Source organism: Fragaria vesca, linkage group LG5, assembly GCF_000184155.1.
Source record: "Fragaria vesca subsp. vesca linkage group LG5, FraVesHawaii_1.0, whole genome shotgun sequence".
In the NCBI taxonomy this organism is placed as follows: Eukaryota; Viridiplantae; Streptophyta; class Magnoliopsida; order Rosales; family Rosaceae; genus Fragaria; species Fragaria vesca.
The window spans coordinates 2459196-2484867 of NC_020495.1; the positions used below are offsets into that span (position 1 = coordinate 2459196).

Sequence of the window (25672 nt, forward strand, 5' to 3'; positions counted from 1 at the left end):
CAAAGAAATTGCAATATACTTCCAAGAAACTTACCCAGAATACAAGATACATAAAGAGTAAGGGATTCAACATGGTTTTAGTACTCATAATTTATGCATGAATATTTAAAGTTTTCTTGGTTTTGTTGAATTCATTTCAGATTGATTGAAGGGCCTGAAGAAGGAAGCAAGAGTGATTTCAGTAAGCTGAAGAAGATGGGGTTTGAGTACAAGTATGGCATCAAGGAGATACTAGATGACAGTGTAGCATGGGCAAAGAAGTTAAATGGGAGCCCTTTTTCTCAAGTAGTTTAATCCTGGCAATTCAACAGTGCAATGATCCAGTATCATCAAATTTGTCATCAGAGATGAAGTAAAATGACCGTTTGATTCAGAAGGTAACTTGATTATTCTAAACATACAGTGTATTTTCTAGCTAAACTTGATTCATTGAATCTAATGGTTTGTTATTCATAAGCAAACGTACCACAATTGAATCCATACTACTTTAAAACAGGGAGGCTTTTTAGTTTTAACTTTAATCTCAACTCTCATAATTGAGATAAGAGATCATAGCTACAGAAACTTCTGTTACAGATATTACAAAGAAATTTCAAGTAAACTAAAGCAACAATAGAAAAACATTTAGTAATAACAAAACTAAGAAAAAGAAATCTACAGTCTGCAGCTTAAGTGCTCCTTTATTTTTGGAGAAGGAATATAAAGAGTCCACCTTCAACATTCTAGCAACATTCGTACTACTGCGTCCATTGTTGGTCTTTTAGACCTATCTTCCTCCACACAAGAAATGCCAATCTCAACCATCTTTGCTGCTTGGCTCCTGCTGTATACACCATCCAATCTTGGATCCAACATATCCTCTATCCATGACTCTTCTCCACATTGAATTCTGTGTTTTGCTACCCTGACAAACCTAGTCAGCTCTGTTTCTATCTCTTCATCCTCCTCTACCACCCAATTCGAGAGCCGAATGCCCTTCACAATCTCTAGAATCAAAACTCCATAACTGTACACATCAACTTTTGCAGTGATTGGAAGGTTAGAAACCCACTCTGGAGCCATATACCCTTTTGTTCCTCTCATTTGAGAGAAATGTGAACCGCGACTGCCTCTCTGCGATAACTTTGAAAGCCCAAAATCTGAAATCTTTGGCTCAAAATCATTGTCTAGGAGTACATTTTTCAGGCTTAACATCACAGTGTATAACCCACTCTAGACACTCATGGTGAAGATAGGCCAAACCTTTAGCTGTTCCCATTGCAACTTTAAACCTTTCTTTCCATGCAAGAAAACATGGAGGGAACAACTGCTTGTCCAACGATCCATTTTCAATGTACTCAGTGATCAGCAGCCTATGTTTATTTTCAGAACAGTATCCCCATATTCGTACTAGGATCTTCCCGATTGTGGTTACTTCTGTCCAGAACATATCCTCTCCATGATTATATCTCCCAGTTTCTTAACAGTAAAAAATAAGGATTTAATACGATTTGGAATGCTTCGATATATATTCTTCTCCATATTGGAGGTTTATATAAAGATACAATTGTAGTGCTAATTGGAAAAATATCTCCTACATCTATATAAAATATTTAACCTACACATACAAGGAAAGTAAATATTTACAAATATTCTACACTCCCCCTCAAGTTGGTGCATAGATATCAATCATGCCTAACTTGCCAACCGAGTTGTCAAACACATTCCTTGACACTCCTTTCGTAAGAACATCTGCCAATTGGTCTTCTGTATAGACGAAAGGGAAACAGATTATTTTCATGTCCAAGTTTTCCTTGATAAAATCACGATCTACCTCCACATGCTTGGTCTGGTCATGTTGAACATGATTATGAGCAATTTCAATTGCAGACGTGTTATCACAACGCAAGTCCATAGGTTGTTTGAGTTTAAAACCCAATTCTTTCAACACATTTCGAATCCATAACATCTCACAAACTCCATGTGCCATACCTCGAAATTCTGCTTCAGCATTTGACCTGCCAACAACCTTCTGCTTCTTACCACGCCAAGTTACAAGGTTTCCTCCAACAAATGTAAAATACCCAGATGTAGATCGTCTGTCTGTCTTATCACCAGCCCAATCAGCATCGGTGTATCCTACAACTTCCAATTCACATTTCTTTTCGAACAACAAATCTTTGCCAGGTGCCATGTCAGGACCCACCCCGAATTTCATCCTGAAACTCGAAGTAAATCCTGCGGGGACCACCTCCAAGGAAAATTTATGGAAAATTCGGCATAACTTTCCTTGAAAATAGACAACCCTTCCTAATAATACCTGCATACACTTCAAAAGAATCCATCTATAACTCTGGAGCCTTCGTGCTCCTCAAAACACATCTCCCCATTTATTTACTAATTTTAATAATAAAAACTCACAACTAACAATCACAGGTTCAGAGCAACTCTATTAGAGGAGAAATGAACTAAAAATATATAAATGAGCGGAAGCTATGCTATTGATTATGCCTCGTCTCCATGTATGACCGACCTTAACTATGCAATCCTACAAACTGGGCATTTTTAAAACGAATGGCCCAGGGGAAAACATTTGAAAATGTTAGAGTGAGTGGACAAAAGTAAATTTAAAAGAAACGAGAAATAAATATCTTTATGCTTTCCCAATTTAATTTTCGAAGAAAAGCGAATGCATGCCTCAAACGATAAAACTTTCAATTCAGAAAAACATCGAGCCTCTCAAGCTCTATAATATATATGTATGTATTTACACACGTCCATACTCCCTATATAAATTTTATGGATTTATATGGGGCTACTACGCTCGCGTCTAACGCTCACGTCACGCCTTAATACGGCGCTACACTACGCCATTAAGGTGGACAGACGGGTGTATAAATATGTGTCCATACCCCCTATATGAATTAAACACTCATATAGGGCTACTACGCTCACGTCACACCATAATGCGGCTATATGCTACGCCATTAAGGTGAACAGACACATATGGCTACCTAGCATTTATATACATACGCTCCTCATAAATACATATTTATATTCACCGAAAATCCCATTTTCGGTAACTCTCCAAGAGAAATAAAATCGTCAAAATTAAAATGACGTCAAATGCTCCAACAAAATTAATTGTTCATCCATGAACCATAGCATGCATATTATTTAAAACAAAAGTCCACTCACAACTCTAGCATAAGCCCGACAAAATCCAAATCGTCACTCAAGTGAGGTCTCCTCAAATCCTGGCACAAAAACCATGCTTAAGACCACACTTCAATTTCAAAATAAATAATACTTAAATATATAACCCAAAACACTTCCGCCTAACCCACTACCCTTTCTAAGGTTAAGCTTATCGGATTCACGCCAAAATCTAACCATAGCCTTATTTCATTTATTTCAACATTCTAAAACAATAATAAGGAAAATCTAACGGTCGGATTCTACCCCAAGAACCGCCAAATTGACCAATTTTTGAAAAAATCTCAAACCTATCCAAAACTCCTTCAACAATTCTAAAATTCACATCAATAAGTCCCCTTAATATAACCAATCTAAAACCATTAAAATCCCCTAAACAGCGGCGGCCGGAGGCCTATTCCAGCGACCTCCAATGCCTACCAAATTTTAACAGCAGATTCCTCTCAACCCCCTCTACAACTTTCCTAACTAGCACAAACACCAATTCCAAGCCTAACTAGGTCAATCGAACAAAAACATCACAAGAAGCCCTAGAACTTCCACTCACCGGTTCTCCTCACCTGAAGCAAACTGGACCGAGTCCTCCTAGGGCAAGGCAACTGGGTTGAAGGCCTTCAAAACCATGTAAGCCTTGCCCGGATTGATGGCCGGAGGAGGAAGTTTCAGCGACGGAGAGCTTTGGGCAGTCGGGACTTTCGAGCGGCAACTCTCCCTTACGGCGGTGCTAGGGGAGCTCTCACCGGTCTAGGATGGGAGCTGGGTTGGAGGCCGACCGATCGAGACTGGAGCAGCGGTCTCAGGTGGCCAGACGGCGGCGGACGAGTGGCTAGAAGTCTGGCGGGGAGAGGGCTCGGGGAAGAGGGAGAGAAGAGAAAGAGAGAGTGGGCTTTTCCCACTAAAATGTGACCCGGCCACTCTTTAATACCCACAGTTCATAACATAAAACACCCCAATAAAAAATACCCTAATAAAAATTACCTTTTACTAGCCAAAATTTAACCATTTTTACCGTCGTCACATTTTCTCCTACGAATAATTCCTCCGAAATAATCGTCCCTCAAAACCCCTCTAGGGACCAAATAAACTATAAATTCATTGACGGAGTCGGTAAAATTCTTATTAAAACCAAACTAGTAAATAAGGTAAAAATTTACGGGTTGGGATGTGACATGCCATCTTAAGATACTTCAGAATACGGTACACTACATCCATATGCTCTTCACTGGGATAATGCATAAATTGACTACCCACACTCACAACATAAACATAAGCAATATCAGGTCTGGTATGAGAAAGATAAATAAGTCTCCCTACTAGTCGTTGATACCTTTCTTTATCAGTCGGGACTTGATCCGGATAGATGGCGAGGTTGTGGTTCATCTCAATTGGTGTCTCAACCGGTTTGCAATCAAACATTCCAGTCTTAGCTAACAAATCAAGTACATACTTACGTTGGGACAAAGAAATCCCCTGCTTTGACCTTGCAACTTCAATTCCAAGAAAGTACTTCAACTGTCCAAGATCCTTCATCTCAAACTCCTTTGAAAGATACTTTTGTAGAGCCTCCATCTCCTTTGAGTCATCCCTTGTGACAATCATATCATCAACGTATCCTGACTACGCTTGATGAACAAAGTGTGATCCGAGTTACTTTGTCTATAACCAAACATCTTCATTGATTTGGAGAATCTTCTAAACCAAGCTCTATGAGATTGCTTCAAACCATATAAGGACTTCTTCAACTTACAAACCTTGTCGGCATCGCACGGTCTACTTTTGACTCCTAGTGGCATGTCCATATACACCTCTTCCTCTAAGTTTCCATTGAGGAAAGTATTCTTCACATCAAACTGTCACAGAGGCCAATCTTTAATTGCTGCAAGTGAAATCAAGATTCGTACAGTGTTGATCTTTGCTACAGGCGGAAACGTTTCTTCATAATCAATGCCATACCGCTGGGTGTATCCCATGGCAACCAACCGTGCTTTATACCTGTCAATACTCCCATATGCTTTCAACTTTACGGTGATTACCCAACGACATCCAACGGTCTTCTTCTCAGCTGGTTTAGGCACAATATCTCAAGTCAAGTTTTTTTGTAATGCCTCTAGTTTTTCGTTCATCGCTTGAGTCCATTTGGGATCCGCCATTGCATCCCGTACACTACTAGGAATAGAAACACTGGATAATTGATTAATGACAAGGGCGTGTGACTCGGACAACCTATGGTTAGACATGTAATTGGCTACAAGATACTTAGCCTTGACTTTGATATCAGGTTCATATTGTTTCTTTGGAATACCTTTTGTAACCCTCTGTGATTTTCTAGACACAATATTATCTACCTCAGATAATTGATTTGAATTTAAAAGTACCTGAGCAGGGACATTCGCGGCGGATTCTTCAATTGATGGTGTTGAGAAAGGGAAAACATCTGACGAAGCACTTTCGGGATAATTTTTTGTCAAATTTGTGGGATCCGTGACTGTTGCCTTTTGATGTGCAAAAGCCACACGTGTCAGCAAGGGATTAGGGGCCGTGTCAGTACCACCAACTGATGGTGTTCGCGTGTCAGCAAGGGGAAGACTAGCTCGGCTCGCCTATGGTCCTTGTATCAATGTCTGGACGAACTTGGCTTGGTCGGCTCGGCTCATCCTGGGTCGGCTTGCCAGCGTGTCCCACACTCAGCTCTGTGTCATGCAACATGGGCTTTGCATCACGTAGTCCACCACTTGGTGATGGTGATGTGACTGATGGCTGTTCACATTCTGTCTCTTTCTTCGGATTATTCGTGGCTCCCCCGACTCCGAATCTAGACTCCAACGCTTCTAATTCTTCAAATTCTTCAAACTCAAATAATTGTCAAGAATTTCCTTCTCCTATTCGCTCCCCTGAAGGGAAGACTCGGAGACTCCCATTGAATAGTAAGGTTCAAATTCGCGAAAAGAAACGTCCAGGGATACATGAATGGTGTCGGTGAGAGGATCATAACACTGATAGGCTTTCTGGAACTCGACATACCCAAGAAAAATACACCGTTTGGCACGAGGATCAAGTTTGCTTCTTTACGGCTTGGGAACATGAACATATACAACGCATCCGAAAACTTGGGGCTTCAAGTTAGGCAATGATGGTACGAAAAGAAGATGTTGGAGCTGCTGTAGAGGACTTTGAAATTCGATCACCCAAGAGGGAGTACGATTAATGAGATAGGCAACAAACTTCAAAGCTTCTCCCCAATATTCAAGAGGTACATTCATGCCAAATAAGGATGCGCGGACAACTTCAAGCAACTGACGATTCTTCCGCTCTGCCAATCCATTATGTTGAGGAGTATAGGAATTTGTAGTCTGATGTCAAATTCCATGAGCTTGCATAAATTCTTGCATAGGACCATTAACATACTCTCCGCCATTATCAGATTGAAAAACTCGAATAGCTTGTTGATACTATGTAGACACAATCTTGTGAAATTCTTTGAACAAGAAATTTGAACAAGAAACAAACCTCGCTCTTCTTGTTCAAGAGAGACACCCAAGTCATTTGAGTACAATCATCAATAAAAGTCACATAATATCGAGCTCTAGAATGAGTAGGGATCTTGGCAGGTCCCCAAACATCAGAATGAATTTTCATGAACGGAATAAGACTTTTATTAAGACTAGGGGAATATGAAATCCGGTGGCTTTTAGCCAATTCACATACATCACAACAAAATTCTGAATCACTAACATTTGAAAATAAATGGGGTTGTAGTTTCTTAAGATAACCAAAAGATAGATGTCCCAATCGCTTGTGCCATAACCATATTGTTGCCTTTGCATTCTCTACTCCATTGATCTGATTCACTTGTCCTAATAATTGTTGCTCTCGTTGTTCTGTCAGATCCAGGTAGTAAAGTTTTTCCTTTCTAGTACCACAACTAAGAACCCGCCAAGTTAGAATGTCCTGAAACATACAAAACGAGGGATAAAAAGTCACAATACATGATAATGCTTGAATGATTTGGCCAACTGAGAGAAGATTGTATGCTAATGATGGGACAACTAAAACAGAATCAAGGGTTAATGTGTTGGAGAAGACAATAGAGCCTTCCTTCTCCGGTGACCAGAGTTGGAGTATTATCAGCAGTAGAGACAATATTTTGAGTGGAAGGTTTAAATTTTTTCAAGAGACTAAGATCATTAACCATGTGGTCTAACACCCCTGAATCAATAATCCAAGAATTATTCCTAGATACCTTACCGGTCATACCTATTTGTGCGACATTGGTGGATGGTTGCTCTTCATCTGTAGTAGTTAAGGCAGCATTTGCTTGATTCTTTCGGGGTTTTCTTGTGAAATCCCACCAATCTGGGTAACCGATGACTTCATATTCATAGCATCGTTGCTTGCTATGACCCAAGTCTCCACAAACTGGACACTTGATGTTTGCATAGGGATTCGATTTTGCTGGGAAGCTACGTGGTAGAGCATTATTTGAGAAGCCTAGAGGAGGTCCTTGTTTGCGTTGGACAACCATAACAGAAGACTCAGAGGCATTTCCCTTAACTTGACGATCAGAATACACCTTTGAACATAGGCATAACTTTGCTCCAAGGTGAATTTTGGGTCTTTGCGAAGGATCTCACCACGGACTTGATCATACTTTGAATCGAGCTCACTAAGGAACATGTGAACTCGCTAATAGGAAAAATATCTCCTACATCTATACAAAATATTTAACCTACACATACAAGGAAAGTAAATATTTACAAATATTCTACATTAACAGCTACAACTCTTTTGTCTTCTAAAAGACCCTTGTATACAGCCCCAGAAGCTCCTCTTCCTAACTCTTCCTTAAAGTTTTCAGTTGCCTTCTTGAGCTCGAAATAGAGGTACATTCTGAAATGACTTGAAATCTGACGACGTGCAAGGCCGGAGCTACAATATCATGTCTTCGGATAAGAAACCAGCAACCTGATACTATGAACAGAAATTCAACTACACCAACTGCAGAAGCAAAAGAATACAAATACACCAATCTTACAAAGCGGAGTGAGCATGCTTAAATGGTCTTGCCACAGCTGCGATTCCCACACCATTCTCATTTCGAACAACTACCCATATTCCTCCACAACCAGAAGAGCCATTAAAAGCCCCATCTATATCTATATTAAGTTTCAACCTCCCACTCGGCAGGCGCTCCCACTTCGTCTTCCCTCTCTTCATCTTCACCTCAACTCGCTCCTGTACTCTTTTATACTCACCTAAGAACTGAACAACCCATTGAGAAACAAAATAGGGATTAAAAGGAGTATGGTTCCATAGTACCTGTAGTCGGGTGTACGTAAAACAACCTCCCAAGCCCGTAAACCAACATGCATTCCACCATGACCAAGACAATCGAGGCCGTCCTAAAGTTCCCGTCCACAAGCAGAATGAGCCGGGCTCAACGGTGGCGACGAGGGGCTGGGAACAATTGTAGAAGGCATAAGAGAGATCTATATTTGAAACAGTAGCAAAAACACTTGTCCCATATCGATTTGCAAATAGAAATAACCCACGTTGGGCCATAAATACAACCCAGCCACAAGCTTTTCAGGTATCATTAATTACGTTAGTAATTACACTTCAGCTATAAATTCTGACTTAACCATCGGAGGAGGAAAGACCGGAAGCCCCTGGTCATCCTTTTATTCACAGGTCATCAGAAAGAAAAATTATCACCCAACGGATACGCCTTCTGCTTCTGCAGCCCCGTCCGGGATTGTATAGAAACATTAAATTCATATCTCGGGCGAGTATCACCGAGATCATTCCACCTAGTGAAAGAGTGAAATTCGTATCTCGAACGAGTATCATCGAGAGCATTCCACCAAGTGAAATTCATATCTTGGGTGAGTATCACCGATATCGTTCCACCCAGGGTAATTCAAATAACTAGGGAGCCCATGAGGACATGTATATCTTCTCTTTAAAAACGGAGCAAGTGGCTTGATAAACCACTGACGACGTTAACACCCCGTCACTCGAGTAGCAACACAGGTTATGGTAAGAGCTCGCTACCCTTGTCCATGGAATGTAACACCCGTTCAACCCACGTCATGAGTCCGAACATGGGGGGACTACGGGCGGGAGCCCATTGGAAATATACTGGTCTACGAGCTTATTTTAACAAGTCCCCACTCAAGATGTGTCTTGAATGAGAACTTGGGGGGACTTATAGTCGGTTGTACGTAAAACAACCTCCCAAACCCGTAAACTAGCAGACATTCCACCATGACCAAGATAACCGAGGCCATCCTAAAGTTCCCGTCCACAAGCAGGATGGGCCGGGCTCAAACTTGGTGGCGACGAGGGGCTGGGAACAATTGCAGAAGGCATAGGAGAGATCTATATTTGAAACAGCAGCAAAGACACTTGTCCCACATCGATGTGCAAATAGAAATAACCCACGCTGGGCCATAAATACGGCCTAGCCACCAGCTTGTTAGATATCATTACTTACGTTAATAATTACACTTCAACTATAAATTCTGACTTAACCATCGGAGGAGGAAAAACTGGAAGCCCCCGGTCATCATTTTATTCATAGGTCATCAGGAAGAAAGATTATCACCCAACGGATACGCCTTCGGCTTTTACAGCCCTGTCCGGGATTGTACAAAAACAATACCTTATTTCGTTCTGTCCACACCGCCCACAAGCTAGAGAAGAAAATAGCTTGTTGATCGTTGTCCAAAGCATCCATAGAAAGCCAAACCCACTTGGTTAAGAACCCAGTAGAGATTGATGGGATGACATCCTTCAGATAACCTAAGCGCCAACACTTTTTTTGTACAATCTTTGAACAAATGAGCACTTGTCTCTACATCAACACCACACAGAAGACACTCAACCTCTTGAACTTGTACATGCCTCTTCACTAACGCCACTCTTGTGGGGATGATTTCACGCAACAACTTCCAGGAGAAGACCTTGACTGTTGAGATATCAATCCCACATCGGGAATATGTGACCTAGCCTGTGGGTTTATAAGGGTTTGGGCCATTCTATCCATTGTCAATTGGTTTTAAATGTGAACCTAAGACTAATTTATCATGGTATCAGAGCGGGTTACCTACGTCTACGTGTGAAGCCCAAAGGCCACACGAACTCCACGTCACCCCAAATAGTTGTCCACGTGTATGGCTTGAAAATTGGCTACACGTGCGGAGGCGTGTTGAGATATCAATCCCTCATCGGGAATATGAGACATTGTCTGTGGGTTTATAAGAGTTTGGGTCATTCCATCCATTGTCAATTGGTTTTGGACGTGAACCCAAGACTATTTATCATTGACCTTAGCCGGCATATGAAGCTTCCATAAAGAATTCCAATAATTAGCTAACTTACCTCCCACTAAACTAGAAGAAGACGAAGCAACAGTTGGAGCGGTACTGATCGATATCCAAGCCCAGTAGCCACTTTTGACATTGTAACGACCACTTTTATCATAGTGCCAAACAAGACGATCAACCAGATTTCTCAAACTCAATGGAATCTTCAAAATAGCTTCAACCTCATGTTCAGAAAACATCTCCTGCAGGAGATGAAGATGCCAGACTCGATCATCAGGGTCTATTAAATCTGCCACTCTCAGGTCTTCGAGACCCTCCATAGGTACCGAGTATGGTTTAAACCCATAAGGGATAGGGATCCATCTATCATACCAGACCGAGATATCATTGCCAGTACCAACCTGAAATCTCATTCCCTTCTCTAAAACTCGTCTTCCTGCCAGAATGCTCCTCCATGTGTATGATGCCCCTGCCTTTAGCTCCGACTTCATAAATATGAATTTGGGAAGTACTTAGCTTTTTGGACCCTTGACAGTAGAGTATCCGGGCATTGCATAATACGCCATCCTTGTTTCGCTAGGAGGGCTAAGTTGTACGTAAACATGCATTTCCTTAAAACTGAGCCCTCCTTCCTTCTTTGCTGCACACGTCTTTTCCCATGAGAGCCAATGGATCTTGCTCTTATCCTCTGAATCACCCCACCAAAAGCTAGCCATAAGTCTGTGCATGTTATCACACAAATATCTAGGAAGTTCAAAACAATTCATTACATAGGTGGGAATAGCTTGAGTAACTGCCTTGATCATAATCTCCTTCCCTGCGGCACTAAGAAGTTCTCTCTCCAACCCTAAGTTCTCTGTTTAACTCTCTCGACCAAATATCCAAACGCTTCCTCCTTCGAATAGCTGACTTCCACTGGCACCCCCAAATATTTATCAGGTTTGTCAACTCTCCGAACCCCAATCAAATCCGCCAACCTCTCCTACTCTTCCAGGGAAACATTTTTACTAAAAGAAATGGCACTCTTCTAGAGGTTAATTTGTTGTCCTGAAACCATCTCATATGCCTTCAAAACCCCTTGCAAACTTACACAATCCATTGTCTCTGCTCGACAAAAAATAAAAGAGTTGTCTGCAAAAAATAAATGGGAGATACTCGGAGCACCTTTGCATACCTCCATACCCCTCATTCAACCTCGTTCTTCTTCTCTACAAATTAACCTTGAGAATGCTTCTCCACAGAACAAAAATAAATATGGCGACAACGCATCTCCCTAACGGAGCCCCCTTCTCGAATAAAGCAGCCCTCGAGGAGTACCATTTAATAAAAAGTAGTATGAGGCTGTTGACACACACCTTAGAATTTGACGCACCCACACATCACATAACCCTAGTCTCCTCATTATTTTCTCCAAAAACAACCATTCCACCCTATCATACGCTTTGCTCATGTCGAGTTTAAGCGCACAAAAACCCTTCTTACCACTTCTTCTCCTCTTCATGCAATGAACAATTTCAAAAGCCAGGATTGAGTTATCAAAAATTAACCTTCCTGGAACAAAAGCTCCTTGGAAAGGTGAGATAATCCTATCCATGATCGGCTTCAGCCTATTGGCAAGAACCTTGGACCCAATTTTATAAAGAACATTGCAGAGGCTGATAGGACGCAATTGACTCATGTAATTTGGGACAGGAACCTTCGGAATCAAAGTCACGTAAGTCCTATATATAGATGCCATCTGATCCTTTGAGGCTAGAAAACACTTCACTGCAACAATTATGTCAGCGCCAACTATTCCCCAAAAGGTCTGATAAAAGCAGAGAGAGAAGCCATCAGGACCCGATGATTTTGAAGGTTGCATTTGCTTTAGGGCACTGTAAATCTCCTCCCCCTCTATCTCTCTGGTCAAACTTGCATTGATCTCATCAGAAATAACACACTGGATAGACTCCATCATCTGATCAAAATTTCGAGGCTTTGACGATTTAAACAGTCCCTCAAAGTACTGCACCACGACCCTTTCTAGAAGTTGATCAGTTTGACACCACCTCCCTTCCTCATCAAACAACCCCGTTATCGTGTTCACTCGCTTCCTATCCAAGGCAGATTGATGAAAAAACTTTGTGTTTGCATCGCCATCCTTCAACCAGAACTTCTTTGCTCTCTGCTTCTAGAAAGTCATCTCTTGTTGAAGTAGAGAGCTGAGATGACCCTCCAATTGTAAACGAAGTTCAGTGGTCTAAGAATTCCCTACGTCATAAAAAGAGGCTAATTTTGACCGGGTTTCTTCTATTTCACGTCTCAGACTCCCAAATTTAGTTGAACTCCATTTTTCTAGGGCACCCCTTGTTTTCCTTATCTTATCACAGACTCTCAGAAAGGAGTTTGAACCAGACCCACCTTCCCAATTCTCAGCAACCAACTCTCTGCATTCCTAATCTTGTGCCTAACGATCATCAAATCTGAAACCTCTACCTCTCTTCTTGTGTCGTGTTCTCACCTCCCTCACCTCTAATATAATCGGAAGATGGTCTGATTCACTAGGGTTAAAATGAATAACTCTTGACGCAGGGAACAAAGTGCTTCAACTTTCAGACGAAACAAATCTGTCCAATCTAGTCTTGATAACATGACCTGCTCTGTTCCCCTGCCAAGTGAAACGGGGACCTGAAAACTTTAACTCACCTAACTGGCAGAACTCTAGCGCACTTATTAAGCATTCAATTTGTCTCAATTTACGCAAAACTCCTCCCTCCTTATCCTCCCTCGAAGTAACTTCGTTAAAATCACCCCCCACCACCCAAGGCATATTCCCATGCAAACTAAGAGACATAGAAGCGACCACGACAAATACATGTTCTTTACTTTCGGCTGACCGTAAAGCCCAGTAAATCTCCATCTCAAAGAATCAGAAGCTGCACCAATAACTACATCTATATGACTCTCCGAGAAAGACTGCAACTCCACCTCCAACTCATCACTCCATAAAAGACACAAACCACATGCTCTTCTTATTCCCTTATCATGCTTCATTGGGACAAATTTACAATCAACTGCAATACTCCGCTTAAAACCTAACTGTCTCTGAATTCTCACCATCTCTCCCTCCGTACATCTAGTTTCACTGAGAAAAACTAGTTTGAGAACATTTAGGGATAGAATCCCCTTGAGCCCTTGAACTGTCCAAGGATTCCCAATTCCTTGGCAGTTCCAACATAAAATATTCATTGTGCGTGATGGGTCGAAACCGGACCCATCACGGACGAACGGTTTGGAGCACGTTCGGGGCTCAAAGAACTTGCCTTCTCTTGACACTCTGCTTGTTTCCTGCTTCTTCTTGCTCGAAACCCTAGCATAAAGCCTTTTTTGGAACTACTCTTCTTATTCTTCTCTGAATTCCCAGCAGGCCTAGGAGAAACAGGGGTCAAACCGGCCTCCGTGTGACCCCTCTGTGACCGAAGAGACAAAGTCGGCCCAGTACTACATTCTTGGATCTCCCCCAACCCAATGGCCCCACTATCCACCTCCAAACCAGCCTCACTCTCAAGCCCACCAACTTGGCCCAACAAAGAATCCGTGGACTCTTCCAAAACTAGGGCATTCAAAACTTTCCCTCCACCCGCTCCCTGAAATCCCTCCTCACTATTAATCAAAACTTCCTTACTCACGATATCCTCCTTGATCACCTCAGCAATCAAAATCGAATCCACCTCTCCTACTCCACTCAACTTTCCTGTCATCAAACCTGCTCCCATCTCTGATTTTTTTTCCATAATCTGCTCCCATCTCTGATTTTTTTTCATAATCCATCAAAGCTACTTCCTCATTTGTCACCGGGTTAAAAGAGATATGCCGAAGATTATTATTGACATTTGATAATTGCAGCACTGAATCGTGGGTCAAACGCCGCTGCTTCATAGCCACATTCACGCCTTCGCCCCCCGGATCGACCTCCATTGCGTCTCCCTCCAGCACAGACTGAGCATCCTCCTCCCACTCATGCCTCGTTCTAACCACCCCTGACAAAGTCAATTCAGGCGCTTGCATTTTCCACCCTTTCTTCGGAGACTCATACAACCCATAACGGCACCATAACCACCCAGAATCCGGAGGACTCTCCTCTTTTGCAACTTCCCAGAAAGCCATAAATCATGTTTCTCAGCACATAAGAACTTATCATACTGACTATCAGAGATTATTCCCCTCTGATGTTCAGCACAATGACTGGAGCCATGCGAAAGTAAACCACAAAACTAACAGAACGCCGGCAGTCGAACATAATCGATTTCAAAATGAGAGGGCCTTACCTTCCTCAGGAGGCGAACTATCACCATCCTCCTAAGTGGTTTAGAGGTATCAACTAGGACCCAAGAACCCAAGAACAAACCATATCCATATTCATCCCCTCCCATCCTAGCAAATCGACCAATAGCATCTCCAATTCTTCGTCCCGTCTCCTCCACCATATCCAAAGGCGGCACCCCCCATGCTCGGATCCAGAAAAATTGTCAACGAAGCGAAACCCGTAACAAGTCTTCTCTCCCATCTGTTGCAGTCACCGCAAACAAAGCTTTCTTAAAATGCCACGGACACCCCCGCAACACCCTGTTTCGATCATACTCTCTCGAGAACGAGAATACCACACTGTCGCTACCTTCTAATGTAAAACCATGCACTTGTGAACTTCCACTAGGGTTTTTCTTCGGAGTCCACAACGCGTTCATTGTCGACATCAACACTTCCTTTTTGTATGACTTAGTTGTAAGAAGCCTACCTACCAACAAGAACCTCTTCAGCTTCCACTTGTCAATCTCATCCGGCATCACCACCTCCTCTGTTAACGAAAGTCGCTGCATCAATTGACCCAACTCATCTTCCATCTTGCATAGACCAGCTATTGCTTGATTCCACCAGGCACCACACCGTGCCACCAAAGATAACATATGTCGAGAACGATCTCGTCGTAAACAATGGAACGAACTGTAATTTTGTCCCGATGTAAATCTCGGCAGCAAAAACCCCAGCTCTGTTTTCGCTCAAGAAAGAGAGAGAAAGAGAAAGGACTAGTCCGGTAATATTCTTCTTTGAAAAAGGTTTGTATATTTAGCATTTAAGAGTATGTGAATAACATTTCTCATATATATATATATATATATATATATATATATATATATCTAAAAAAATAAGAATCAAACTAATTATTAACCATAATTATCAATTAACAATTAATAGAGTAATGGACTACTTTAATGGATTAAAAGTCCCACCATGGCACCATCCTCTCAGACCCAATTACATCCTTAAGCCCAAACATTAGGGCCAATATATCAAATATGTTTTATGACGTCTAGAAATTAAAGAGAACATGGACACATCTCCCACCCTCTTCCCTTTCGTCTCTCTTATATGTTTCCTCCCTCATAGTCTCGTACTTCAAAGTTCGACCAAGAAAAAAGACTCATACAGTCTTACTTTAAAGATTTCAAAGACGCTGACAAAGTGACAATCCACGAAGACATTCAGGGTTTCAGATAAGAGAATTTCATCGCTCACTCCCGTTGTTTCTTTGCCAATTTGATTTCAACAAAAATTAAACCCTGCATGTCTTCATCCTACGCTCTTCTCCTCCCTTAAATCCAGTGGCGAATCTAGGAATGAAATGTGGTCTAGGCTAAATTCCTCTCTTGTATGTAAATTTTTTTAGCCAATAATGTTTCGAAACAAAATCATAGAAATAATATTGTATTGAGAAATTTTATTCACACACTCTTAGGGGGGTGTATTGTATATGGAATTAGTGGAAGTTTTAAAGAAGTCTATGGAATTTGAAAGTCTAGGTGTATTCAATACAGATTTTTAAAAGTCCATCAAAGTCTGGGTGTATTCAACTAGATTTTAAAAAATCATTATGAATTCCACCAAAATTCAGGGGTATTCAATTAAGACTTTTTGAAATGAATAGAAGTTTAGATGTATTCAAAATATCATTCATACTTATGGAATTAATAACTCATGGATAATTGTGGACTTTGTAGTGTAAATTACACACACCAAACTCCAATATTTTTCCATCCACTAGAGCAAAGATTTGGAAAAGTCTATGACAGACTTTCTCTTTACATGTGAATATGTTGATCCTACAATACATCATCTTTTTTTATATTTTATTTTATAATATTTTGTGCTATCAATGTTCTATTCTACCTATTCTTTTCAATGTTTTTTGAATGTTAATATTTTGTTGTATTTCAATTGTAATGCTTGGAATCCTCGATAACCTAAAATATTATCTACTAACTATTGATATTAGAACTACATGATCATTTATTATTATATTAGCGTACATGAATTAAACTTGTGAACATCTAATGTCCCACTTTATAATATGTGTTTTTGGTTTACGTACTATGCGTGTTGTTAAGTTAATATAATTTTTTTTGTTACCTATGTTTATGTATTTCAATCAAATATTATAAATGTATGCATCGAAATTAGATAGATGAACACTCAACTTATAATCGGTGTCATTATGTGTTTGTCATTGCATCTTTATTTTTTGTTCATTTCCTGTAACTCTGTAAGTATTAAGAAATCTACATAAGTCATTCATATGAAATCTGTAGATTTCAGAAATCAGTGAAAGTCTATAATTAAAAAATCTATGGTTTTAAGAAATCAATGAAAGTCTATGAACTTTTTAAAGAGTCTGTAGACTTTTTCAAAAAAGTCAATTGATTAAAAATAACTCTGTATGAATCCAAATGCAATACACCCCCCTTAAATACTAAATACACATACCTTTTTTTATATGTCTAACATCAAAAAGTTTAAGTATACTAAATTACCAAAAGATGTCTATATTAATTAGAAAATATTATTGAAAACTTGAAATACACTACATCTCGCTATAATGTTTTCTTCTCTCTACATGAATGAAGTTTCTAATGAAACTTGTATTGAGAAGAAGCTAAAGTTCTTATTTACTGTATTCGATATACATTGGTATTTATACATACAAAACCCTTGTAGGGTTTGCTAACCCTTATTGTACTAGGTAAGTAACTAATTACAATCAATCTAGGATTCTATCATTAAAGATAGTATCAACTAACTGAGGCTATGCGATATAATCAGATCATTTGCTTTAATACTCCCCCTCAAGTTGGAATGGATGTTGATGACACCCAACTTGCCAAGTAATGATCCAAACTGCACAGATTCAAGTGGTTTAGTAAAGAGGTCTGCTGGCTGTTCTTTAGTTCAAACGTGCATAGGTTTAATCATACCTCTTTGAATCTTCTCTCTAACAACATGGCAATCAATCTCGATATGTTTTGTACACTCATGGAATATCGAATTCGTAGCTATATGGAGAGCTGCTTGATTGTCACAGTATAGCTTAATAGCTAGGCTGCAGTTGCTTGACACACAAGTCATTAAGTAATCTTCTAAGCCATGTGACTTCACAACTCATTGTAGCCATGGAACGATACCCAGCTTCAACACTGGATCGAGACACTGTAGTTTGCTTCTTAGTTTTCCAAGACACTGGTGCATTGCCTAACATAACACAATAACCTGTGATAGATCTTCTTATGTCCTTGCAATGTGCCCAATCTGCATCACAATAAGCTGTTAGTTCGATGTTCCCTGTAGATGACAGAAAAATGCCATGTCCTGCTGTCCTCTTTATGTATCGTAACACCTGATGAGCAGCAACTAAATGTGGTTCACGTGGTTTATTCATGAACTGACTCAAGATATGTACTGCATATACTAGATCCGGCCTTGTGATTGTCAAGTAAATCAACCTTCTAACAAGTCGTCTATACTGTGAAGGATCTGTGAGCAATTCACCGTCACCTTGAGTCAAAGACAGGTTCTAATCGACAGGAAATAGTGAGGGTTTTGCAGCCAGGAAGCCTGTGTCTTCTAGTATTTCAAGAGCATACTTCCTTTGACAGATTGCAATCCCACTCTTTGAACGTGCCACTTCTATTCTTAGAAGGTATTTGAGTTGTCCAAGATCCTTAAGCTTGAATTGGTTGGAAAGGAATGTTTTGGTGGCAGTGATATCGTCGAGACTATTTCCTGCTAGAATTACGTCATCCACATATACAAGTAAGGCAGTAAACTTACTTCTATGAGCTCGAACAAATAATGAGTAATCTGACCATGACTGATGAAAACCAGCTGCTTTGAGTGCCATTGACAACTTGATGAACCATTGTCTACTAGCCTGCTTCAAACCGTACAGACTTTTATGCAGTATACAAACTCTAGTCTCCCCCTTTCCACCGAATCCAGGTGGAAGTTTCATGTACACTTCTTCATGCAAATCACCATTGAGAAAGGCATTGTTCACATCAAGTTGGTGGAGATGCCATCCTTTGATCGAGGCAAGACTAAGAAGGACACGAACTGTTGTAAGTTTAGCAACAGGGGCAAACGTCTCTCTGTAATCCACACCCTCAATCTGACTAGAGCCTTTTGCAACAAGTCTTGCCTTGTACCTCTTAACACTGCCATCCGGCTTAAGCTTGACCTTGTAGACCCATTTGTAGCCTATAGGTCTCTTGTGTGGAGGCAAAGGAACCAAGCTCCATGTGTCATTGCTTTGAAGGGCATCAACTTCAGCACGCATGGCTGCTTGCCATTCCAGAATTCGAACGGCCTGTGAGAATGAAGCAGGTTCTTTGTGTGTGGAAAGGTTAGCTTCAAAGACTCTATGTGAAGGTGAAAGACGATGATAAGAGATGACATTAGCAAGAGAGTGAGGAGTACTTGACGGCGGTGAAGACGACGGGAGAGACCGAGAGGGTAGTGCTGCATCAACATGGAAATCTCGCAAGAATGTGGGCACTTGAGTTGGTCAAGATGACCAACGAGGCTGAGGAGCAGGATGGGAGGGTGGTGGACTAGGGTTTGGAATAATGTCCAGGGTTTGTGCTTCTGGTTGTGTATTGGACATAGTAGGGTGCACAAGTGTGGGTGTAGGCAGCGGAAGATTAGAATGTGGAGATGGTATTGTACCCGGCGCACAAGAAAAAGAAGATAGGTTGTCTAGGAGAGATAGCATGACAGGCTGGCCTGGGTTGAGAGCAACCTTGGAGCCGCACGGGTCAAGTTCCGCTGCATATAGAGTCGGCCGGTGACAGTTCTTCCCCACACTCTCAAGGTCGCACCAACGAAAGCTACTAGCACATGAGTCTCACATCTCATGACTTACCGATCGCTTCCCTGTGTCATGGTACTCCCTTAGACACTCGCCCAACCGATAGGCTTTCTTGTCAACCAGGCTTATGCCAACCCCTTGCTGACCACGTGCACCTTACACCTTGTAGCAAGCGGCATAACAGTACACCAGGGCCTAGTTGGCCAACACCTTCACTCCTCGGGTCATCCTTCTTAGGAGCTTGCGCCCCTTCCTCGCCCCAAGGCTTGTCAGGGAGGTGAGCCATACTATGGCTCACCTCCTCCATCTTGCCAACCGTATCCGTCATGCTTGCCAACATGTTGCTAGGGTAGGCAACTATATTCTCAATGCCCACCTTTGGCTTCCATCCGACTAGCATGGTGTCGCCCTTCCGTGCTTGCTGGCAACTCTTCTCTTGGGCAAAGGCCGAACCTAAACCTATGCCCGCGTCGCTAGCTCCGTGGCCAATGAGCACCACGAGGTCTCGACATATATTCATTTAGCCCACACGTCCGCCCATGCCGATGGCATAAGGACCGCTCACATATGAACCTCGCCACCGACACGACACCGTAATATCGACCTGCCGGCCGATACTGTCCATGAGACGTCCTGACTCATGGAGACGCATGCCGCCCCTTTCTGACGACATCCGCCCGGTTCCTGGGTCCGCAAGGTCCCCAGGAAAGACTCGCTTAATGCCCCTTGAAGGCCAGCACCGAGGGTGGTAGAGAGTCTGACACCAGATACCCCTCTAAAAAGCATAACGGGCAAATCCTCATTTGGCTGGAGGAAACATGGAAAAGCCGAGGAGGACAACCTCTCATAACTAATTCATGCGACCTCATGGAAATATATCGTCAAGTGTGTTGAACTCCTTTCGACGATCCGGACAACTTCCTTGTTCAGGTTTTTCCCAAATTCCCAACCGAAGTGCCTCGAACCATAAGTTTCACTTAATTACGATATTACCACTCAACCCCCAGTTAGCCCTCATGCATACCATCGACATACCCCTCTGGGCCATCATCTCCCACGGAGTGTCACGGTAGCATAACCCCTTTATGCGGACCGTGACACCCTCCCCCATTTAACTTGTCGATGCTCGATCTTCATTGACTCGAGACTGCACTTTCCTTTAGTGCAGCTTTGTGACATCACCACCACGGGAGCTTGGACATCGCCCCTATGGAGTGTCACGATGGCACCACCTCCTGTGCAAATCGTGACACCCATCACCATGAACATCTTGGACATCACTCCTTGTGGAGTGTCATAATGGCACCTCCTTCTATGCAGATCGTGACAAGGAGTAACCCAAGTTGGATAATCATCGAAAACCCTAAACATGTGTTTAGTAGAAACCCTAGCCGAAGGAGGATACTATGTTTGATCGGGATTTGTAGGCGGAGAAGGAGACTGTATTTCGAAAGGGAAGACTGTTTCTGGAATGTGACGTCGCGTGAGATGAAAACATGCTCTGTCTTTAAATCATAAACCCAATATCCTTTTTTCCCATGCGGATAGCTAAGGAAAATGCACTTGGTTGCTCTAGGATCAAATTTGGTGGGTTTGTGAGGATGTCACACAAACAACCAAACACTTTGAGATGAGTGTAGTTAGGAGGTTTGTTGAACAATTTCTCGAAGGGGCTGTGTCCAGAGAGTTGAGGTGTTGGTGTGCGGTTTATGAGATAAGCAGAAGTGAGAATGGCATCACCCCAAAAGGATTTTCGTAAACTTGCTTGGAAAAGAAGTGCATAAGCTACATTGAGTAGATGGCAATCCTTACGTTCAACAACACCATTTTTTGTGGTGTGTTGACGTAACTCGTTTGATGCACAATACCTTTTGAAAAGTAAAAACCATCCATTTTGAACTCTAAACCGTTATCACTACGAACTATTTTGACATTCTTTTCAAATTGAGTTTCAGCAAGTTGAATGAAATCAACAAGAAGTTTTCTAGCTTCAGATTTTTGCACCATTAAGTAAACCCAAGTACACCTAGTGAAATCATCGACAATGGTAAGAAAATATTTAGCTCCAGAAATTGAAGGCTCATGGTATCCTCCCCAAATGTCAACATGGATTAAAGAAAACGGTGACACACTCGAAATTGTACTTAACGGAAAAGAACTTCTTGTTTGTTTGGCTAAAGGACAAACTGGACACTAGCTTGCATCGCAAGACTTATTTGACATGAAAGGAAATAAAGAAAAGACTTGTCTCGAAGGATGACCTAGACGTTGATGCCAGAGATTACTTGATGAACTGTTGACGGCATGCATGTTCCTTGCTTGGTTTTGTTGAGACAGTATAGTCCTTTCCTCTCATGGCCTATCCCAATCGTCTTCCCCGATCGTAGGTCTTGTATGAAACAAACTTGTTTGAGAAATATTGTGATACAAAAAGAATCATGGGCAAGTTTGCTAACAGATATATGATTAAGGTAAAACATTGGGACACATAGAACGTTTTGTAGTTTGAACTGAGGAGAGAAAACCATTGTGCCTATGTGAGTTACCCTAGCATGACTACCATCAAGAAGTTTGACAAAACGTTTTTGGGTAGGAACTACATGGGTGAGCAAGTGAGGATGACAAACCATATGATCAGTGGCACCACTATCCAATATCCATACACTGGTCTTTGTATCATTACGGAAGCCAAAAGCTTTATCTGAGAGTTCCTCATAAGATGAGTTATTACCAGCTTGATTTGCCAATACAGTGCCGTTTTTGTTAAGGAGCTCAAAGAGTTCATTGCACTCTGCCTTCGAGAAAAGGAAGCTCCTTGAGCCGCCTTCCTTGTCAAACAGTGAGGACACATTGTTTCCTCTAGCATGTGCTTGTATGCCTTCCAAAGCTGCCTTTCTCTTTCTACAATCTTCAATCACATGACCTTTGAAGCCACAGAAAGTGCACTTAAGGTGTGCTTTGCAATTCTTAGTAGAGTGAGTATCTTTGTTGCATTTGACACACTTCCTCCTTCCTTCAAAATTCTCTTCATGTGCCGCATTGCGCACTGCATAGGCCGCGCCCTCAGGCTGTGCAGGGGCTCCTTTGCTGCCGGTCATGGCTTCTACTTGTTTTTCATGACGGAGTGCCATGGCAAAAACCTTGTTCACTGTTGGTAGAGGATCGATAGCAACAATGCTTCCATGAATTAATGCAAAATTGTCATTTAATCCCATGAGAAACTGCATCATCATTTGAGTCTTGATGTAGTCGTTAACCTTAATCCCCTCTGCACAACCACAAGTTGACAAGCCACACAAGGCATCCCTTTCATCCCAAAGACCCTTCAACATGTTAAAGAAGGCTGTGACCGTCTCGGTGCCTTGTTCACAACCATGAATTGCACTCTCAATGTTAAAGAGTTGCACAGTATTGGTTTGACAAAACTGTTCTTGGAGCTCAAGCCAAATGTCTCGAGCCGTCTTGTAGTGTTTCACACTTCCATAAATTGCCTTCGACATGGAACCAATGAGCCAGGTTTTAACTAGCGTGTCACATCGATCCCACTGCTGCTGTTCGTTGTCTTGAATAGTTGGTCTAGGGTTGCTGCCATTCACGAGTCCAACCTTGTTTTTGATGGTCAAGGCCATCGTCATAGATTGACTCAGTTCCGAGTAATTGTCTTCTACGAGTGACTGAGGTACGAGTATTGCACCTAGCTGGTCAGAGTAGTGAAGGTAGAGTTGATGGTTAGGGTATTCTCAGGGTTCTGGTTTACAGACAGGGGCTGAAGTCGAAGCCTCTTTGAGGAGTGACTCCTTCAGAAGCTCAAGTTGTAGAGCAAGCTTATGGTCCTGTTCGTTGTAGTACCCCGAAACTTAGCACAAATTATATAGCACACTAAGGCTCATTAACCTTAGATGGTAATCCAAATATCTTCTAAAATATTCATTTTAGAAGCCAATGACTCTAAGTATCATACTTACAAGATAGGTATTTTTATTAAGTATTAGAATTTGAGTAAACTACTTAAATATCTTAACCTTTATTTCTTACATACAATCGATACTCGTGATTGAATTTAAGATTCGTGTTAGTATTGCTTTTATCATGCATACTATTCTAATCTTAAATATTACTAACACATTTACAAGATCTTAAGAAAGGAAAACATCATATTCTTTTACTTATTAGCTTGAGTAGATATATATCTATATATACATATATAAATATTTGTGTATCTATAGATTCATGTCAATACATATATAAGGTATACCTCATATATAGATTCATGCACTAGCTGATTTTTCTTTTACCCCTCTTACTATTTTTGGTTTTCTTTGTGAACAATCACCCTAACTAGCTAGACTATCACTCAAATTTAATGTTTGGCCTTTTAAGTCAAATAAAATTGCTGGAAATTAATTTACAATGCATGCTTCATGGCCTATTTATACTTGGGAGCTGCAACATCTTTTCTTCACACTCCAACATCAAACGTAAAGATGATCACTAACTCCCTTAGTTGAATAGAAAAGCTCCCACACCAAAATATCCTATCATTCACTCTTTTTCTCTTGAGAAGTTCTCTCTTTGTCAAAGAAGTCCAACCTTGAGTCAATACCCAAATCCTCACTTCACTTCTGAAAATTTAAGAGTAAGTACATGGTTACATTCCTATACTCTTTTGTCTTTAAGATTATCAAAATGCATAACTAAGGATAAAATGGAAAAGAATATGTTTTCGACAAACTTATATTTTCGTATATAATTAAATATCACTTTGTAAAACTTGATCACAGTATTAGATTCTTCATGAAAAATGCTTCTGTTTAGGCTTTTGAATCACTTAAAAAGGTTTAGAAACGAAGAAGTTATGGCTAATCAAACTTCCAAACTAATAAACTTGCTGAAAATCCCTTACAACTACCACAAGTTCAAAATTTCATATCTCACTCATTTCTTAACCATTATCTACAAAATTTATATCAAATTGAAGCTTAGGATCTCTACTTTAAATCTGGAAAGTATCAGAAGCAATGATAAAATATAAAGTACGTAAAGACTTAGACATCAAAGGTAATATAAAGGATATCAGCTATCTGCACTGCTACTGGAATGACTCTATGACTTCGAACTGGATTATATGACTTATCTCAATGGATTACTTACGAAAAATCCTTTGACATGGACTCCTCACTTGCCTAATTTGGACATAAATTGAATGAGATATGAAAATAATAAGTTGACGGTTTTTTGGACAAGGATTTCCCTCACTATGGGAAATGTGACTATTAATTCTTTGACTACTAACTAATATTTTCTGTTTATTTAATTTAAAGTACATTTACTTTATTCCACATTTACTTTCAAGTTTATTAAATTGCTTATCTTGTGCATACCTTAAGTTATTGACAATTTTTAAAGTATATTGATGTACGGTTATATACTTTGTTGGTCTTGAAGTAAATTGTCGTACTTACTAAAGTTTGCTATATTTTATTGACGTAATTATATTTGGAGATGTGAAGCCGGGTGATTAGTACTACCCGTGCTTAATGAATTACTGGTAAAAGTGTTTTGTGATTTGTGATTTGTGGAGTTAACCTGGGCCCTAGTCCCTACAGATAGTGCACTATTATACTCATAGGAAGAAAGTGTCGACCTTGAGTATACATACTCTGGTATTGTCCTTGGTACGCTGCGGCATATCCGTGTTTTGGTATAGTGGACCTAGCACGTGATCTTTATGATTTATTACCAGTTTCCTAAATATTCACATGGATGAATTTATTCACGTTTGTATATGTGTGTGTGCATAAATAAGAATCAGTATGAACAAATCAAAATGATTCTTAGTACATTTTTACTTAGTTGTGTTTATTTTTGGTTTCTTATAAGACACATTATTATAAGAATGTAAGCTGTACTTACTGGGTCTGTGTTACTCATGATGTTACACATTCTTGTTTTCAGGTAACGAATAGATGCTTAGGGA

General features: G+C 40.8%; 1 protein-coding gene and 2 pseudogenes across 2 annotated transcripts in view; 1 reads left to right on the top strand and 2 right to left on the bottom strand.

Moving 5' to 3' along the window:
• LOC101306638 overlaps positions 1-149 on the top strand; it is a 1954-nt pseudogene extending 1805 nt beyond the window's left edge. The window contains exon 5 of the transcript XR_184792.1: positions 141-149. The product of XR_184792.1 is annotated as an anthocyanidin reductase-like (transcript). The remainder of the gene's footprint in view (positions 1-140) is intronic.
• Positions 150-714: 565 nt separating this feature from the next.
• On the bottom strand, positions 715-11011 carry LOC101306926 (annotated as a pseudogene).
• A 9204-nt stretch (positions 11012-20215) lies between these two features.
• Positions 20216-23324, bottom strand: LOC101307215. Its single transcript, XM_004300814.1, has 2 exons — positions 22323-23324; positions 20216-20452 (listed from the first exon to the last, which is right to left on the bottom strand). Exons 1-2 carry the CDS (start codon positions 23322-23324, stop codon positions 20216-20218), a joined length of 1239 nt encoding a protein of 412 aa, XP_004300862.1.
• Between the last annotated feature and the right edge of the window lie 2348 nt (positions 23325-25672).

Excerpts from the sequence above, each read along its gene's own strand:
- LOC101307215 (XM_004300814.1), bottom strand. The coding sequence starts at position 23,324 with ATGGCCTTGACCATCAAAAACAAGGTTGGACTCGTGAATGGCAGCAAC. Across the intron at positions 20,453-22,322 it reads GTGGTGCCACTGATCATATG|ACTCTCTACCACCCTCGGTG; the intron begins GTTTGTCATCCT and ends ATCTGGTGTCAG.